We start from the raw sequence: 20310 nt of genomic DNA on the forward strand, positions 1-20310 counted from the left end.
TCCTTGTTGAATATGCTGGAGAAATGTGTTTCTTGGCAGGAAGTACACATGCATGTACACACACACACCACACATGTACACATTAACACACACACACACACACACACACAAACATGCCTGTAGACACCCGTATGCAATGTAACATGCATAAACTACTCATCTTCAATACTTCAGTACAGGTATTTTATTAAAATGTCCACATCTGCCCAAAATTCAACCCTGCATTTTTAAGGAAGGGTTGTACATTCAAGTAATGCAAGTACTCTACACATATATTTCTATTTGTTATTTCACTTCGAGGCAAGCAAAAAATTCCAGATACAAAAAAAACTAAAATGATCAGATCATAACCTAAGCACTTTTATAACACGTCGACAAAGTTTGTCCATGTTGGTGCTTGTTTTTTTTTTCTTCTGTTTTACGTGAGCTATTTAAACCAAAGTAAACAAGGTTCCGAGAGAGAGAGAGAGAGAGAGAAATTAAATAAATTTACTCCGCTATGCTACTATCCAGGCTAAAGGAAGTAAGTAAAGGGAACATCCTATAACATTAGAACATTGAGAATGATTTTGTTGTGGTGCAGGGTGTGTGTGTGTGTGTGCATGTGTATGTGCACGTGCGTGGGTGTGTGTGTGTGTGTGTACGAGAGCGCGAGAGAGAGATGCTACCATGCTAACACTTTGTCCTCTAAATTTCAGCGTGGATATCTATCACCATAACACCCATATACTCAGAAATAGGGGGGGAGGTAGAGAGGAGCAGGGCAACCTGTGGAATCATCTAGAAGTGTCATGTTGGCACACAGAACCTATGATGATGGCACAGTATTTGTAAACAGAAACAGTAAAACTCTTTAAGTATATATATATACTTTTTCTCCCCCAATGACCCAAATAACGCACACTTTGGAAGTGATGATAAGGCAACAGTTATATACAATGCCACAATTAAAAAAAAAAAAAAATGATATAAAATAAGAAAAATGTCTATATTTTCCTAGCCCAAATTTTTGGCAGAGAATGGTAATCTTGGTCCTGGAGCCTGTATTTTGTTTCTTTTCCAAGAATAAATGAGCCTCTCAAATGTAATGTTAATCAGTAGGACATGAGGGTTAAGATGGTGGGTTCTCTTGAGAGAAGGAGATTTCAGTACCGGGTAATAAGGTCCTAGTAGTTACTGCTACACCATGTCAGACTGCCCTCTGCTGGTGCAGAGGTGGCACTGTTCTTACAGCATAAATTGATATGAAATACAGGTGGGAGGAACTAACCATCCCTTCTGAAATCAGAAAGATAACAAATATACATACAGCAGTCTAACTGAGGAGCAAGCAGCTTCAAGAGAGAATTTTGGCACTTTTTTTTTTTTTAAAAAGGGAAGTCACAGATCTCAAGAGTGCTGCTCCACCACACCCTAAAGTGAGGAAAGGGAATCAGGAAGCATAAATACAAAAAGTCTGTGTTGCCCCTCCATGGAAAAAAATAAAAAATGAAATCACAAATGAGCTTCCAGTTTCCTTGACAGTGATGTCACACCAATTTAGCCCCCCCCCCCCGCACTGCCCGTCAGCAATGGCAACTGATCTGAATCAATTAGCCAGTCGATGAATTAAAAATTAGGCTCTACAAAATGGCCTACAAAACATAAACAGTGGAATCTCACCTGGACGACCGCCAGATGGAATTCAGTTCGAATCTGGGCAAATCCAATGCTTGCCTTATTTCTTGCGTCAGATGCGATTGCCATAAATAGACAAGTGTGGAAAAGGATAAACAGGGGAAGCGCTTACTGCACTCCCCCCCTCCCCCATTACCAAATTTTCACTTTATGGAAGGCTGTAGACTACGACTACAGATTTAAGTTTCATTTCTTAACACTTATTGCAGAACAGGTGAGCCTACTGCAGATTCCCCATAACACTTACAATTCTGTTATATGCTAAAATGTTCAAATATAAATAAATATTTGGCTTCTACAGGAAGGCTAACACAGGAAAATAAGGGCAATGGAACACAATTTTCCTTCAAAGAAAGTGCAAAGGCTAACAATCGACAGGCTCAACAGATATGTTTCCTTAAACTTTCCATTCAAAAAAAAAAAAAAAAATACTGCGTGTGTGTTTCAACCCAAGTTCCTTTAGGTTTCTAATAGATACAAGCTGGAAGATATACCAAATGACTCCTGAACTCTAATCAAAATGTTTTCAAATAAGTTCACTCCCCTTCACTGGAACAAGATCAAAATAAACTAGAGAGAATGCACTCCGCAAAGTGCTGACCATGGCCAAGGCACAGCTTAGCATGAATGAACGTGCACAGTAAATGCCTTGGCAATCTGATAACAAAGAAGCATTTCTTTCTGAGAAACGCTGAGCCAAAAAAGTAAAGGTGTCCTTGGCAGAAAAGAACCCCAAAGAAATGTTCTCACGATGGCGTAACTGTAAATGTTCCGTAAATGCTATAACGCTGCCACTACCGTTGGCGGCAGCACCGTGAGAACCTTTTGTGTTCACCAAAGAGAGCTGCAGAAGAAGAACCGGTTTTTGCGAATCGTCCATCGCTGCGAAGCGACGTTTTTGTTTGGACGTGCGATTCGATTAAACGTGTTTAAGTTGAAGTTGGTTCAAACGCAGGCACGCATGGAGCTAATCAAATGCTAACGGTCTTGTCTGGTCCTACTAACACAATACCCAATGACCTGCAATATAACTTGATGCAGGTGGGCTTTCAACCAATCGAGTCACCTAGTCTATAAACATTACTTATTCATTCACTTATCATGCCTTATTTACACTCTGTATAAATGTCTACGTGTAACATTGTTCTTGTCCGTAGATCAGTGTGATACCTGGCCAATACCTTGATGCTGATGGACAGCATGGTAAGCCAGTCATTACTTTTCAAGATATGTTTAGCCTGATGGTGGCGCTACAGGAACGATCGTGCGATCACCAAAATCAATAGGTTTCTTCCTCTTGGGAACATTAATGTGCGCAGAAAATTCCATGACAATCCCGTCATTACCTTTTGAGATACAGTATGTAGATCTCAAACTGAAATTTGGCCTGATGGTGGCACCAGAAGAAAGGTCATGGGCTCACCGAACTCAGAAAGTTTCTTCCTCTTGGAAACGTGTGCACACGCCAACGTTCATGGCAATCCGACTATTACTTTTCCAGATATGTCAGTCACGGACAGACAAACGGATGCATGTCATTACATAACCTCCTAGGTGGAGGTTAAAAAAAAAAAAACCCAACCAAAATAAATTGATCAAAGATGTTACAAATGCAAATTTAGCACTTTTGGTATGGCAGACATGATCCATCTGTATAATTTTTTTCTGATCAGTGATCATCTTCGACTGACGTTCCAAGAGGCAAATCGAACCCCCAAAATGCAAAGGGCCCAGAACAAAGGCATCCAATGACAGGAAACTCCACTGCACCCGCCCCCCCGCAAAAAAAAAGAAGAAAAGAAACCCAAATAATAATAATAATACAGCCAACAGTTCCAGGGACTTTTACAGTTCTATCCCTGTTTTTTGGAGTAGGGGGAGGGGGCGTGGGTGGAAAATGACCTTGGCAACCCACACCCCACTTCACACCCCCCTCTCTCTGGGGGAGCAGGGAACCCCCTCTGCTGAAAGCTGACTGCTGTGGGCCTCCCCTTGTGTGTGTGAGAGAGAGAGTGAGAGTGTGTGTTGTGTGTGTGTGAGAGAGAGAGAGAGAGAGAGAGTGTGTGAGTCTGAATGTGTATGTGTGTGTGTGGGTTTTTGTGTATTTGTGTGTGTGTGTGAATGTGTATGTGTGTGAGGGGGGTTAGAACACATTGCGGCTGTTGACGTAGGTGGCCGTGGGGGCGGTGGAGGTGGGGGTGGGGGTTGGTGAGGGGAACTCTGGGAAGGGCTGGAGGCCCATCTGCTTGTTCTCCTGCAGCTTGCGCACCACCACCCTGCAGAAGTCCTCGCTCTGCCGGTCGCAGGTGTCCAGCAGCTGCCGCACCTTGGCGGTGCGCGTGATCTGATTGGACACCAGCTCGTAGTCCTCCCGCATCAGGAAGTCGCGCGCCAGCAGCGCGTCCAGGCTCTGGTTCAGGCACGCCTCCGTCATCTGCCGCACCACCTCCTCCCGCCGGGCCTGGATCCACTGCGCCGCCGGCCCCGGGGGCGTGGCCAAGGGCGGGGAGAAGGGCGGGGCCGTCGCTGCTGCCGCAGGGTCAGAGGGAGAGGAGGAGGAGGAGGAGGGAGTCACGCGTTCGGTTATCGGTGTACGGGACGGAGAAGGGGGGGGGGGGGGGGGGAATCCACCAAAAAAAAAAACACTCGCACAGAGAGGCTGCAAGGAAGCGTCCTGTGTGCTTTCTGATTAATGACCTACTGTAAGGACTGGAGCTGGTCTCATAAAACAGCCTTAATAACATGGCAAAGCTGCATGTTTATTATGTTTATTTACTGTGTGCGTGCGTGCGTGCGGATTGGTGGGTGTGCATGTCTGTGTGCTTGTGTATGTGGTGTGTTTGTGTGCGTATGTGCATGCATGCGTCTGTGTGGATGGGTAGGAGTATATGTCTGTGTGTGTGTGTGGCTGCAGGATCACGTGACATAACATACCCGGGGTGGATTGCTGGGGGGAGTCAGGTGTCGTGTGACATACAAGGGGGCCTGGCCACAAGGTAATGCGGCGTTTGACACATTTATGGGGAAGTAGCTATGATGTAATGTAACGTGTGACAGACCCGGGTGGGGCGTGGCCAGAATAACACTGGGTCGCACCTTAGCGGTTACGTCATTGCACCACGTGGAATACTTGTGGGGAGGAGGGCGTGTCCACAAGGTCATGTGACATACCTAGGGGGCGGGGCTTCAGGGAGAGGCAGCTGAATTGCGAGTCGCCCACGCTCTCCTCTGGGACGGCCCTCTTGAAGGGGATGTTGGGGCCCGAGACAGGACGGGCCGTCTGGCAGTCCAGGTTGTCCTCAAAGCTCTCACAGCCAGGGTCCACCAGGGACTTTGGGTATTCCAGAGGATGTGACACCAAAGAGGGGTCTGAGTGGTGAGGAGAAATTATTATTATTTTTTTTTTATTTTTTTTTTTAAACAAATAACAATTTCAACAACAAATATTTTCTTACCTACACTTGTCTTTCTAATGCAGTATCTCAGTGACAAATACTACCTAGACTGCAGGTAATCAGAGCACTGATTTAGTCAGGAAAATGGCAAGCATTGCTGGGCTGAATGGCCTGTTCTCGTCATTATATTACGTTACGTTGTGTTATGTTATGTCTGTTTAGAAAGCGACAAAAAATGGCTACTATGTGCAATTCAGTAGGCCAGGCCTGGTGCCTGTGTTTAGAATAAAGGTCCACTTGCCTGTCTTGTTGCTGTAGAGCTTGTGCTGGAGGTCGACCTGTTTACAGAAGGGATCAGGCGAACAGCGCTGCCCCTCTGTATATCAGCAGGACACAGAACCAATCACGTCAGCCGATAATGTCAGCCATTTATGTCATCCAATAAAATCAACCAATCCATCGATCAATCACGCCAACAAGTAATGTAACAGCCAATCATATGCTTAATATTTAATGCTGGTGGGCTATTGTGCTAAAGTATGAAACATTGTGTAATACAGAAAAAGTACAGAGATAGTCTAACATACAGCTACAAGCAATCCAATGCAGTCGAATCACAAGAGCAAAGTCCTGGTGAAAACAAAGACAGGCCTTATGCTACTGTAAGGGTTTGCTCTCCAACCGTGTGACATCGCTTCTTTTTCAACACCAGGGGGCACTGTTGAGACGCTACAGCTTTGGGGCATGCCACAGGTATGGCCACAGCTTTTTGGGTTTCCCAGGGGAATCCCTGACCTGAAACTCCCCTTGTAAGGTGAAATTCCCCTGTTCACTAAAGCACGAGGGGACTTTCTTTCTGGGCACGGTCTGTATAAAAAAGCTAATTTCTGCTTTCCCAAATACCACAGGACATAAACCACACCGAGCCAGCTAGCATGGAGTCAAACATCCTGTCTGTTAATCCTGGTTACATAAATGCATATATTTGGTCATCTACATGTGGATGTGGTTGATGTGAGAGCAGCGGACATGAGACAAGCACACACACCTAAATACAGATATTTGATTGAAAAGGTCAGAAGAAGGTCCTTGGTAGCGAGAGAGGGACACTGCTTTAGGGCAGTATTCAGCATGGTTAGGTCTGATAAAACCATACTTTGAAGGGGAAAAATGCTGGGTTGTGACAGATGGGAGTCGGGAACCTATTGTGACAGAATTGTAGTGTGACAAAGGTATCATGACAGAAGAGACACTGTATTGTGACACAAGGAACACTTGTGACCAAAGAGACATTGAATTGGGACACAAGGGACATTATCATGACAGAAAAGTGTGCGCTGTGATGTGACAGGAGGGACACTGTGGTGACAGAAGAGAGTGTGATGTGACAGGAAGGACTGTATCGTGACAGGAGAGACTGGGGGACTTGCCTTTGGATGAGGGGGCGCTGCTGATGGTCAGAAAGCCAGGCTGGGACATCTCTGCCTCCTGGGAGGAGAAGGAGCCAGAGGCAGAGCTTGTGTCCTGACCAGGGACAAAAAAAAGAGAGAAATAATACAAATGAATCATAAAAAAAGAGGATGGCACTCAGTTTAACTTTTCACGCAAGGGATGCCTTATCCATACAGTAAGGGAACACCTGAAAAAAAGGAGGGAAAAAAAAAGAACAAACAAGTCTTGGCCTCTGGGCCCCTCTCTGTGAGAGAAAGGAGGTCTGCGTGGAAACTTTCATTTGCAAGATCTCTGTGAGGCATTGCCAAAACCTGAGAGGGTCGGGGGGGGGGGGGGGGAGGCAGACTGAGCGCAAACAGGTAAAACAGGAAGTGTGAGGGAGCGGACAGGTTTTTGGCCGGAAGTAGGGCTGCATGACTTTTCTAATCACGTTTTTTTTTTTTTTTTTTTTAAAGCGCACTAAAAATAACTGCCACCACGTGGTGTATCAGCTATCTTTCATCTCTTTTTTTTTCTTTAAGCATACCCGAGGCTGTAGTAAACAACCAAATGTCAGAGGCCATGTGTAATGCTTCTGGGGAAAAATGCCATCACCGATGTCTGTTGGGTGACAGCCAATCAGCAGCAAGGTTGTACAGCTTCAATGGGATCATGTGAATTGTTTTTTCTAATCGCATGGAAGCTGATTGGCTGTCTTATCGGCACCCAACGGATATAAGTAACGACAGATCGCTTTTACGCCCCTCGGTGGCGGCTGTTCTTATTACGCTTAAAAAAAATGTGACTGGGTATATCGCGCTGCCCAACCAATAATGTTATGAAAAACTGAAGATAAAAATTTTTTTTTTAAATCACAGATGGACGGAGTGTAGCACAGTGGGTAAGGAACTGGTCTTGTAACCGAAAGGTTGCAGGTTCGATTCCCGGTTAGGACACTGCCGTTGTACCCTTGAGCAAGGTACTTAACCGAAATTGCTTCAGTATATATCCAGCTGTATAAATGGATACAATGTAAAATGCTATGTAAAAAAGTTGTGTAAGTCGCTCTGGATAAGAGCGTCTGCTAAATGCCTGTAATGTAATGTAATGTAAAAAAAAAGTCACAAGCTGCTCGCTGTTGCTTATTGGGCGGACCTGCGGGAAGTGGCACAAACAGCAAGTCCAAGCGGACGGAGAAAACAAAGAGGTGAGAAGCGCAAACTGACCGGCCAAGGAGTGCTGGCTTCCTTCATGGCGTTCAGCGTTTTCTCCTCCTTCTTCGCGGCGCACGCTGAGGTTGCTGGGAAACGGCTCAGCGCCTGTGGGCGGAGACGGCAGTGTCATCATTCTTTTTGCCCGTTGACCCTGCTCTTATCGGTGACCTTTGACCTTCCCATTAACAAACGCACTGAGACCTGCCCGTCGCCCCCCTCACTCTCGTGTCCACCACCCACCCGTTCCGAGACCCACACTGCTCTCTACGTGCTTCACTGACAGGGTGTGGGGCCAGAACAAGAACAGCTCCACAGGTAACAGGGCAGGTTACCAAACAAAGACAGGTATCGAGCTAAGGAAAAAAGTACAGGTAACAGGGAAATGGGGACAGGGGACAGGTAGGGAAATGGGCAGGGTTAGTCAACCAGACAAGAGAAAAGAGAGGTAACAAAATCATGAAATGGGACAGATATCAAGGCTGGTAATGGGACAGTTATCAAGGGTGGTAATGGGACAGGTATCAAGGTTGCCAACAGGAGAGATACCATTGCTAGTAATGGGACAGGTATCACACCAGTAATGGGACAGGGATAACAGGAAATGTAACGAGACAGTTGGCAGGGAGAGGACTGGAAGATGTGATGAAAAAGGTAACACAATGAACAGGACAGGTAGCAGGCCCCCTCACTGTGAATCTGTCTGACTGGGGCAGGTGGCTCCAGTTTCCCCAAATTAAAATCAAACTGGTCGGGAGGCTCAGGAAGAGAGGCAGTTTCGGCTGATCCAGGATCAGCAGGGCGGACTCACCTTGGCTCGCTTCACCTGCAGCACGGCCTCCAGGACCTCGACCTCGTCGAACCGCCGCATCATGGGCTCCAGCTCGATCAGACACTCTGCGCAGAGGGGCGGGACACCCGCGGAATCAAAATGGAGGACAACGAACAACAGCCACCTGGTCTTTTTTTAAAAATTATTATTGTTATTTCTCGGAAACTGAAGCAGTTCTTGCTGACACAGTCTGATCACGTCCGGCATTGATATTCTCAGTCACCTGAGGAAGAGCTGCTCTTCTGTTTTTCCTTACGAATCGCACTGATGCACTGAGCATCACGGTCATAAAAAGTACGCTTTCTACCACACTTTCTGACCCCATTTAGTTATTTGTCTTTCCCATAGATCTAAATGCAGATGACACTTTCGCCACTGTTCCTATTGAAACACTGGCCAGGTGAGACGTCTTTGTGACTGAAGCTGCTGCCATCCGGTCCCCAATAACAAACCCTCTTTCAAAAGACACAGATTTTTTCCTCTAGCCATCTTGATCCAAAATCGAGGTCAACTGGGCTTGGTCAGCATTTTTATACATGCCACAGAGCATGACAGGATGTTAATGGCTTAACTGTACCATGCATTACACCTGTATGGAAGCATCTGAATTTGTGATGCTTCTCCAGTCATTTATTCAGGTTTTTCCCTTTAATCTGTCACCTGCCCGCACGCCTGTCACAGTCAGACGGACGTACTAAAAACCAAGACATTCACGGGGGACAGCAAGCAGTAGAGAATTTGCTAATATTGTCACAGGTGGTTCACAGCCCCCTAAGCTGCTTTCAGTTCCTCTCAGAGGTGCTGCAGAATGTGTCCGGACCAGACTTCCCGCTTCGTTACGTCGTCCCCCCGTACGAGAAAACCAAAAAGGGGTTCGATTACAAACGCGTTCTCCGCCGTGACGCGAGGAGCGCCCTCTCTTCGAACGGCCCCCTGCGATGCGAGATCACGCGCGCACCAGACCTGGGCAAAACACGCATTCGTTTCGGATTCAGATACTTTTCTGTGCTCCGCTGATCTGGCCTGGTGCAACTGAGCGTGCCAGCATGGCCGAAAAGGTGAGGTTTGCACTTTTTGAGAGAACGTCACAGGTTCAAACGCACCAGACAAACTTAGCAGAGCATTTAGAAAAGTATTTGACCCGGGTGTGACACGCATGTGAGCGGGGAAATATTTTTGCCACTGTGTAGCTCCATTTGGTAACATGGATAAGAGCCGTTTTTTTTTTTTTTTACAGGACTGGAAAATGAAATCAAAAACAGTTAAAAGAACTGTTCTCATTGTTCTGGCTCATTAATGCACTAATGTAACAGCACAGGCTTCAGTTTTTTTTTTCCCCCCTCTTTTCAACGTCTGTACTTTCAAACGACTCCTTCATGAGGGGAATATGACTGCTGTAACAATGGCTGTTTGATAAGCTTCACTGTAGAATACACAGTTCCCTGAGGGTCACTGGAACGAAGTGCGATATTAATAAACAAAGTCATAGAATCATCTCTCCCCGTGGTGTTTTCTTTTTTTTTTTGCGCTCTCCACGACACTGGATTACAGGCTGCCAAGTCCTCTCCTCATTTAGTCCAGCGAGAATGTGTTTGATAGACACAAGGCAGAGAGAGAAAATAAGACAGAGAGAGAGAGATTCAGACAGAGAGACAGAAACACAGGCAGAGAGAGCGAAATAGAGAGACAGACAGAGAGACAGAGAAAGAGACACAGACAGTGAGAGCGAAAGAGAGAGAGACAGAGAGACAGAGAGAGACGCAGCGAGAGAAAGAGACACAGAGAGAGCGAGAGAGAGCGAGAGAGAGCGAGAGAGAGCGAGAGAGAGAGAGAGAGAGAGAGAGAGAGAGAGAGAGCATTCTGCAGAGGGACAGAGAGGAAGACGAGTCTTACGGAGGAAGGACGGCCGCTCGTCCGGGTTGGCGGTCCATCCCCGGGTAATGAGGTCAACGAGGGTCTCCCTGCAGGGGATGTGGGGGTCCAGGCTGTCCGGCCCGGTGTCGGGTCTGTTACCCCTCAAAACACTGAACATGATCTGCATGGGGTTAGTGGCCTCTGGGGAGGGGGGAGGAAGAAACAAAAAGAGAGAGTGTGAGAGAGAGAAAGATAGAGAAAGAGAGAGAGAAAGAACAGGGGGAGCGAGAGAGAGAGAAAGGGGGGAGGGGAGCGAGTGAGACAGAGAGTGGGGGGGGGGGAGAGAGGAGAGAGTATAGCGATAGACAAGATGGAGAGAGAGCAAGATTAAAAGACAGAAATAGGAAGAAAGAGAGAAAGACAGAGAGAGCTGACCGTGTCAGTTTATCATCAGTTCAGATTCGTAAATGTGGTCCGGGGTCACATGGTGTGCGGCGGTCAGCGGGTGCACAGCTAGCTCGCCAGGCCCACTGCGTCTGGACTGCTTCCCCATTTCACACTGAAAGAGCGAAACCAGCAGCAGACCCAGGGGCTCTCCAGGATGAGGGCCGTCCAGCTCTGATGCCCCGCAGAGAGGCACAACTGGGGGGGCGTGCGATGCACATTCCCGCGTTTCATTTCTGCTTTTTTGGGGGGGGGGGGGGTTTCGCGCTCACAGACTCCAGGGACCGCCTGGTTACAACATTGTGAGAAGCCACGTTTTGTACCGTGCCCCAGAGTTCATCAGCAACGGACAAAAAAATCCTCAGTTGGCAAGAGGAACAGCAGCCCAATTTCTGTCACATGCAAACTTCTCGCCCCCCCACCCTCGCCCACACCCACATCCACGCCCCACTGCACACCCCCCAAAGGGGTGGAGGCTCCCCATCATGGGTTGAACCACAAATAAATACATTTTTAAAATCAATTCAGTCGACCTTTGTTTAATTTTCAGATGACATATTGAGGGAACAAGCCCTCATTAACAATATAAAACGTGGATCGGCTGTCCCACTCTAAAAAAAACAATTTTATTATTATTATTATTATTATTATTATTAATAATAATAATAATAATAATAATAATGACATCGCTGTTGTATTAATATGAACTGTACCTTCAAATGGTATCCTCCTCGACAGCACTTCCCACATAATGATTGCATAACTGAAAGAACACACACACACACACACACACACACACACAGATTAACACAAGGAAAGTATTGGACACGCAGTGCAGCTGATTTAGCCCTAGTTACTCTGCATATTGTGCGGCAGAAAAAGAACCACCAAAGCGATTTTAAGGAAGAGGAAGTGTTTCGACCATTCGTAATACGGTCCTTCCCAAAGTCCCCATGACTCAACGGTTACGCCACAAACCTGAGAGTTTCAGATGAATGAGACGTGCTGGCCGTGCCACTGCAAACAAAAGTATTCTAAAGTAACCTCCTCCTCCAAAAGAAAAAAAACTTCCAGTATTACCAACTGGGGGAGGGGGGGGTGTATTTGGGTGGACTGTACTGTACACCTTACATAAGCAACTTTCCTCAGGCCTTTCCACTTAGTTACAAACCCACTGCACTGGTGCCTGGATATGTTTTTTTAGGAATGTAGGCTGGGAGGCAGGCGGGCAGGGGGACAGGGGAGCAGGGAGGCGGGAGGGCTGGAGAACGGTAACAGAGGGACACGGGGGCAGGGGGGTAAGGGGGTAGAGGGTTAGAGGGGTAGGGGGGCAGGGGGACAGGGGGACAGACACAGGGGCAGGGGGTAAGGGGGTAGAGGGTAGGGGGGCAGGGGGACAGACACAGGGGCAGGGGGTAAGGGGGTAGAGGGGTAGGGGGGCAGGGGGACAGACACAGGGGCAGGGGGGTAAGGGGGTAGGGGGACAGGGGGACAGACACAGGGGCAGGGGGTAAGGGGGTAGAGGGGTAGGGGGGCAGGGGGACAGACACAGGGGCAGGGGGGTAAGGGGTAGAGGGGTAGGGGGACAGGGGGACAGACACAGGGGCAGGGGGTAAGGGGGTAGAGGGGTAGGGGGCAGGGGGACAGACACAGGGGCAGGGGGTAAGGGGGTAGAGGGGTAGGGGGACAGGGGGACAGACACAGGGGCAGGGGGTAAGGGGGTAGAGGGGTAGGGGGTAGAGGGGTAGAGGGGTAGAGGGGTAGAGGGGTAGGGGGGTAGGGGGGTAGGGGAACAGACACAGGGGCAGGGGGGTAAGGGGGTAGAGGGGTAGGGGAGCAGGGGGACAGGGGGACAGGGGAACAGGGGAACAGAGGGACACGGGGGCAGGGGGGTAAGTGGGTAGGGGGTAGAGGGGTAGGGGAACAGACACAGGGGCAGGGGGGTAAGGGGGTAGAGGGGTAGGGGAGCAGGGGGACAGAGGGACATGGGGGCAGGGGGTAGTGGGGTAGAGGAGTAGGGGGACAGGGGGACAGGGGGACACGGGGGCAGGGGGTAGTGGGGTAGAGGAGTAGAGGGGTAGTGGGTTGGGGAGTAGAGGGGCTGTGAGCATACCTGTACATGTCGTGCTTGACGTCCGGCGGTCGTGTTTGTGAGGGCTCGTACTTTTCGGGGGGCATGTAGATCACCGTGCCCCCCATCTCCGGCGGCTTGGAACCGGAAGCCTTGCTGATGGAAAGCTGCCGCCATTTTGACAGCCCGAAATCCGCAATCTGTCCGCCAGGGAACAGAACGGACGAGAAACAGAGGGAGGTCAAGGTTCCGCGCGCGCACAAGCACAAGGAGCTCTCATCTCACACGCTGCTGTTTTCGGAATGAGTGTGACTTAGTGAGTGAGTGAATTAGTGAATGAACGAGTGCGATTTAGTGAGTGAATTAGTGAATTAATAAGTATGATTTAGTGAATGAGTACAGTTTAGTGAGTGAATGAGTGAATTAATGGGTTAGTGAGTGAGTGAATATGTGCAGATTGGTCAGTGAGTGAATGAGTGTGATTTAGTGAGTGAATGAATGAGTTGAATGATTGTGATTTAGTGAGCAAGCAAGTAGGTGAGTGAGCATGTAAGGGAGTGAGTGAGTGAATGACTGCACTTTAGTGAGTGAATGATAGTCAGTGAGTGAATGAGTGCAGATTAGTGAGTGAATGAGTGACTTGAGTGAGTGAAGTAACGAGAGGCTGGGTACAGTGGAAGATAGCTGGGGATAGGTAGGAGCATCTGGGTACAGTTGGGGATAGTTAGGTGCATCTGGGTACAGTTGAGAATAGTGAGTTGGCGATAGTTAGGTGCATCTGGGTACAGTTGGGGATATTTGGGGATAGTTAGGTGCATCTGGGTACAGTTGGGGATAGTTAGGTGCATCTGGGTACAGTTGGGGATAGTGAGTTAGCGACAGTTAGGTGCATCTGGGTACAATTGGAGATAGTTGGGGATAATTAAGTGCATCTGGGTACAGATGGGGATAGTTGGGGATAATTAGGTGCATCTGGGTACAGTTGGAGATAGTTGGGGTTAGGTGCCTCTGGGTACAGTTGGAGATAGTTGGGTGCACCTGGGTACAGTTGGAGATAGCTGGGGATAGACAGGTGCATCTGGGTGTGTAGCTGGATGTATCTCAGTGCACGGACCTTAACATGCAACTCGGCATCCAGCAGAATGTTCTGGGTCTTCAGGTCGTGATGCAGGAGGGGCGGAGTCATGTTGTGCAGGAAGTTGACACCCAGGGCGATCTCGTACAGGACTCGCAGGCGCAGTGACCAAGCGAGCTGAGGGTACAGGTCCTTCTGCACGGGGGGGGGGGGGCGGACGTGGGAGGGAAGAATGCCAGGGAGATAAGGAGAGGGTGTTTGACCATGTGAAAGCAGGAGACAAAAGAGAGATTGACACAATCCAGGCCGGTTGTGAGAGTATCCAAAACCAGCTACTTTAAACTCAGACTTGATGTCAGCTCTCAGCAGAACAAATACACCCAATCTTCAGAAAGACTGTGGGGCCTATCCACACACTGGAACAGAGCCTTAACAAATTCCAACCAATGGGGCCCATCCACACACTGGAACAGAGCCTTAACAGATTACAGACCATGGGGCCCATCCACACACTGGAACAGCGCCTTAACAAATTCCAGCCAATGGGGCCCATCCACACACTGGAACAGAGCCTTAACAAATTCCAGCCAATGGGGCCCATCCACACACTGGAACAGAGCCTTAACAAATTCCAGCCAATGGGGCCCATCCACACACTGGAACAGAGCCTTAACAAATTCCAGCCAATGGGGCCCATCCACACACTGGAACAGAGCCTTAACAAATTACAGACCATGGGGCCCATCCACACACTGGAACAGTGCCTTAACAAATTACAGACCATGGGGCCCATCCACACACTGGAACAGAGCCTTAACAAATTCCAGCCAATGGGGCCTATCCACACACTGGAACAGAGCCTTAACAAATTCCAGCCAATGGGGCCCATCCACACACTGGAACAGTGCCTTAACAAATTCCAGCCAATGGGGCCCATCCACACACTGGAACAGAGCCTTAACAAATTACAGACCATGGGGCCCATCCACACACTGGAACAGAGCCTTAACAAATTACAGACCATGGGGCCCATCCACACACTGGAACAGAGCCTTAACAAATTCCAGCCAATGGGGCCTATCCACACACTGGAACAGAGCCTTAACAAATTCCAGCCAATGGGGCCCATCCACACACTGGAACAGAGCCTTAACAAATTCCAGCCAATGGGGCCCATCCACACACTGGAACAGAGCCTTAACAAATTCCAGCCAATGGGGCCCATCCACACACTGGAACAGAGCCTTAACAAATTCCAGCCAATGGGGCCCATCCACAAACTGGAACAGCGCCTTAACAAATTCCAGACCATGGGGCCCATCCACACACTGGAACAGCGCCTTAACAAATTCCAGCCAATGGGGCCCATCCACACACTGGAACAGCGCCTTAACAAATTACAGCCAATGGGGCCCATCCACACACTGGAACAGCGCCTTAACAAATTACAGACCATGGGGCCCATCCACACACTGGAACAGTGCTTTAAGAGATACCAGACCATGGGGCCCATCCACACACTGGAACAGCGCCTTAACAAATTCCAGACCGTGGGGCCCATCCACACACTGGAACAGTGCCTTAACAGAATTAGCCTCACAGCAGCTTGAGATACTGTATTTACATAGATTTTATTGTGTTAATTCACTGAGTCATTGTGTGTTTATTATATTGTGTTATTGATAAAATGCTGATAAGATAATACTAACAATGAAAAAAGATTAAATGGTGGCATATTTGTAATTCCCCAATACAAGAGATTAGAAGCACACAACCTGGTGTACACTAGGGATAACAGACTAGGAACGGGATGAGTGTATTGTCGGCTTTCACACAGAAACCAAAGGCTCCACCAATCACAGAGTACGTTGCTAATAAGGAAAAGAACAGCAGAGATGGTGATTGGTGGAATTCTGTGGTATACTACTACTGGTCCATGAGGACATTTAGGAAGCATAGCCAGAAGGCATCCATCAGTCAGTATTGGCATTGTTCTATTTGCCATTGCCAACATAACTGCAGAATTGGTGGAGATCTTCTCTGGTTTCTATGCGCAAGGTGATGTTCCAACGGCCTAATCCTTACTCTGTTATTACCTCTGGTTTACACACATCCTGGTCAAGCTTACAAAGTAGACACAGGCACAGGCACAGGCACAGGCACAGGCACAGGCACAGGCACAGGCACAGGCACAGGCACAGGCACAGGCACAGGCACACGCACACGCACACGCACACGCACACACACCTCATGGAGAAACTGGTCCAGGGATCCATTGCTCATGAACTCAGTGACGATGCAGAAGAACTCCGGCTCGTTGCAGACGCCGAAGATCTGGATGATGTAGTTGAACCTGGCTTTGTGAAGGACCTCTGCCTCCCTCAGCAGACAGTTCCTCTCCCTGTAACACGTTCACAACATGAAAACGATGATGAAGCGTTTAAAGCCAGTGCGTCGTCCTGCAGGCTAGGCTACGCCAGAGAGCACGCCCTGCAGGCTAGGCTACGCCAGAGAGCACGCCCTGCAGGCTAGGTTACGCCAGAGAGCACGCTCTGCAGGCTAGGCTACGCCAGAGAGCACGCCCTGCAGGCTAGGCTACGCCAGAGAGCACGCCCTGCAGGCTAGGCTACGCCAGAGAGCACGCCCTGCAGGCTAGGCTACGCCAGAGAGCACGCCCTGCAGGCTAGGCTACGCCAGAGAGCACGCTCTGCAGGCTAGGCTACGCCAGAAAGCACGCTCTGCAGGCTAGGCTACGCCAGAAAGCACGCTCTGCAGGCTAGGCTACGCCAGAGAGCACGCCCTGCAGGCTAGGCTACGCCAGAGAGCACGCCCTGCAGGCTAGGCTACGCCAGAGAGCACGCCCTGCAGGCTAGGCTACGCCAGAGAGCACGCTCTGCAGGGCCTTTAAGCGGGTCTGTAAAACAGGCTCTAAGCACAGAAAATGAATAATAAAAATTAAAGAGTACTTGCGAAAACGCAAGGAAAAAATCAGCTAGTAATCGCTGAGGGAAAAAAAAAAATCATGAAGTGTCCCACCCCTAGGGTTTACATGACACTTTACATACCTGGTTTAATTTAAAGGCTTGTACTGATTGCAACAGCGAGGCACAGGTGGGCAGGGCACCTAGATATTTCACTTCTCCAGTCAAAATGTCATTATGCCACCACAGGACCGCTACCTCTGGAATAATATGGGGCTTTCATGACATACAAAAAAAGAGGAAAATAAGCAAACAAGAGAATTACCTAAAAAGGACAAGGTTTGCACTGCCATGGAGTACAGAAAATTCCCTGTCAACCCATTCACAGGGTCCTTCATTAGCTTCATGAGCTGCTTGTGACAGAGAGAATTAAAACCCAGCCTGGGGGGGGGGGGGGGGGTTAAGTGACCACAGTCAAGGACACTCTGGTCAAGGCCCCCCCGGTCAGTCAGTGAGTCCGTCAGTCAATTGGAAAACTTGTCGGTCAGTGCTTTGGTCAGTCGGGGGTTCGGTTAGTGAAAAGGTAAGTTGGGGATTCAGTTAGTTTGTCAGTCAGGCATTAGTTTAGTGAGTTGGTCAGTCTGAGATTTGGTTACCGAGTTGGTCAGTTGGGAACTTAGCATGTTGGTCAGTAGGGAATTTGAATAGCAAGTTGGTCAGTCGGGAATTTGGTTACGGAGTTGGTCAGGCAGGAATTTGGTTATCGAGTTGGACAGTTGGGATTCGGTTAGTGAGTTGGTCAGTTGGGAATTTGTGTAGTGAGCTGGTCATCCAGTAAGATATGAGAGATATATATCTTGCTTCTTTGAGACTCAACCCAAAAGAGGAGACTTTAAACTCCTTACAGTGCCTCACACTTTCTTCAGACCTTCTGAAGGTATGTGAATGTGACATTTAAAAAAATTACAAAAGGATACGGTCTCATTATAGCGGCTTAAAAGAGCTTTCTTAAAACAAATATAGAAACAATGCAGTTGCATGTTGCCATTTGCTCATGCCATGCCAATGCATCCAATTGTGAGTATGTGTGCGCGTGCGTGAATCTGCTGCTGGTTTTCGTTTTCACCGGAACTGTAAAAAAAAATGACGTGACAGTTTGCGGTAGTAGTAATCACGGCGGCGAAGGTGAAGGATTGCAGAATAGCCTACGTCACAACTCATAAACTCTTGCTATTTGTAGGATCGATCTAGCGCTTATTTCTGAGTCAGAAACAACAATTTAGGACGATCCGACCGACTCGACTAGAACGCTCCACGAGACACGTTAGCCCAAATTGGCTGAACTGTCACACTGGTTTCAAACTGATTTGAGACAGGAAAACATATATTTTATGCTTTTATATTCTCCTTCCCAGGGAATAAAAAAAAAATCATCTTAAAAACGTGGCTTTATTGGCGAACAATTACAGCGCGTTGGCAATGCATTTTACATTGATCTAGAAGTTTAACACACACAGCCTATAACAGTAGCCCACACAATCATGCCTTCTGATGTGGTTTGTTTATTTATTTATTTATGTATTTATTTATTTAAACATCGTTTTTAATCCTTTCACCGCAGGCAATCGGACATGTTTTCGTTTGGAATAAACTTGTAGCATGGGTTTCCTTCTACTTTAAACCGGTCTTATCACACAAAGCTTAATCGCGTTGCTGGTGTAGGCTATACAGTGTCTGTGTGTTTTATTTATTTTACATCTTATCGGCTAAATTGGATAAATCGCATCACGTGTTAGAATTCTCCGGAAGTTTCCAATTTGGCAACGTTAATATTAAATATGTAGGTTAGGCCTATTGCCTTTCAATACTGTGGTAGTCTGCTGCAACTCCATAATTTTCTTAATCTAAAGGCATTTGTGGTGTCTTGGTGCACTGCTAGTAATGTTCAGTCGACAGCCTACCTTTCTCCGACGGGAGAGTCCAATTTTAAACACTTGATGGCAACGGTTGTCCGCCAGTCTGAATGTTGCGCCCGGAAAACCGTCCCAAATCCTCCTCGACTCAGGTAATGTAAATCCGTCAGTTTCCGATAAGGAATCACTGGCAACGTGCTGGTGAGATTACATATATTGACACAGCCAGAGTGCTCCATAATTGAGTAAATTCATTAAAAAAGGGCTCCGAAAGCGTAGAATCGCCCGAAAAGGGAAATAAATTATGCGGCTGTCGTAAAAAAAAAAGAGAACCCAACGTTTGGCTGCTGGCCTGGCACAAATTGCGGGATTGAGTCACATTTCCATTTGGAGATGTTGCCGGACAACGACCGTGGATAGAGCCGAGGAAAATACACTCGCTTGATCTAGTCCAACCTGGCTCCAGTCGCCGCAGATGAGCAATGTCAAAACATGAATCTGGATTTGTGTTACTTGAGAGCCACCCACCCCATTACAGTTAGAGAAGCACAGCCGCCCTTGTTAGCTTATCACCTGTCCATATGAGATCAGAAACAATTTAAACCAATCAAAGCTTTGTTGTGGTTCGGCTAACTGTTAGCTGGCTTGCTACGTCGCACCGGAATGCACGGGTACACCGCTGATCCAGTTTTACGCAATATCGCATTAAACTCGCACATACACATTTCCAAAACATGAAGAGCGTAATTCAGATCAATATTTGTCAACTTTTCTGCGTTAGAATGAAAGCTGTAAATCTGTTTCAATTGTTATTTCACGACAACGTTCTGTTCAAAACCATGCCTCTTCCGGGATTGTCAAATAACCTATGATACACTGAAACTATACTCGCGTGGTAGCGTAATACTACAAATAATTCCGCAATTGTTTTGTGTGTGCGACACTACAAGGTATTTTGAGGAAAAATCATCGATATTTGTAGATACTTAAATTCTGCCAGTGATTTTATTTATTTGATAAACATGAAGCATATAGCCTGCTGTTCTGAATAAGTGCACAGAATCGTATTGTATAAAACAAACGCACCTAGTTTCTCAATTATACGGTAGCCTCACACGCGTTCCCAGACGATACATTTCTGGGAAACGACAGGGTGGGCTGGCAGCTACCCCGTTTTATTATTTGAGAAAGAACGCATGAATTAATATAGCTTTGCCTAAATGTAAAAACAGGGAATACCAAGATTCACAATGTTTCGGGAGGATCAATTTTGTGTTAAACGAATCCCTTTTGACTCGGCGCAGGTGAGACGCCAAGCGGGTTATACCATGGCATGCTACTCGGGTGATTTCCCATTGCGTCAATACCGTGGCAACATAAATTTTTCTCAAAATAAACGTGCACCGTACAAAAATGAATGCATTAATGAATCCACCGTACAGTTGGTCGTTATAAATAATTGTTACAAGACATGAACACCATAATT

The 20310-nt window shown here is 47.6% G+C and overlaps 1 protein-coding gene across 3 annotated transcripts; it reads right to left on the reverse strand.

Annotated features, from left to right (window-relative positions):
• Positions 1–169: 169 nt before the first annotated feature.
• Positions 170–19681, reverse strand: ripk2 (receptor-interacting serine-threonine kinase 2). Of its 3 annotated transcripts, none has more exons than XM_064333664.1 (12): positions 18873–19681; positions 16238–16391; positions 14030–14185; positions 12958–13115; positions 11558–11607; positions 10440–10601; positions 8526–8611; positions 7730–7822; positions 6503–6596; positions 5374–5448; positions 4849–5046; positions 170–4203 (listed from the first exon to the last, which is right to left on the reverse strand). In XM_064333664.1, exons 1-12 carry the CDS (start codon positions 19061–19063, stop codon positions 3821–3823), a joined length of 1800 nt encoding a protein of 599 aa, XP_064189734.1. In that variant the 5' UTR covers positions 19064–19681; the 3' UTR covers positions 170–3820. The 3 variants fall into 3 exon arrangements, with proteins under 3 accessions (XP_064189734.1, XP_064189733.1, XP_064189736.1); XM_064333663.1 differs by having other exon boundaries at positions 170–4206; XM_064333666.1 differs by lacking the exon at positions 7730–7822 and having other exon boundaries at positions 170–4206.
• Positions 19682–20310: the final 629 nt, after the last annotated feature.

The sequence above is a fragment of the Anguilla rostrata genome, chromosome 4 (genome assembly GCF_018555375.3).
Source record: "Anguilla rostrata isolate EN2019 chromosome 4, ASM1855537v3, whole genome shotgun sequence".
NCBI classification, from domain to species: Eukaryota; Metazoa; Chordata; class Actinopteri; order Anguilliformes; family Anguillidae; genus Anguilla; species Anguilla rostrata.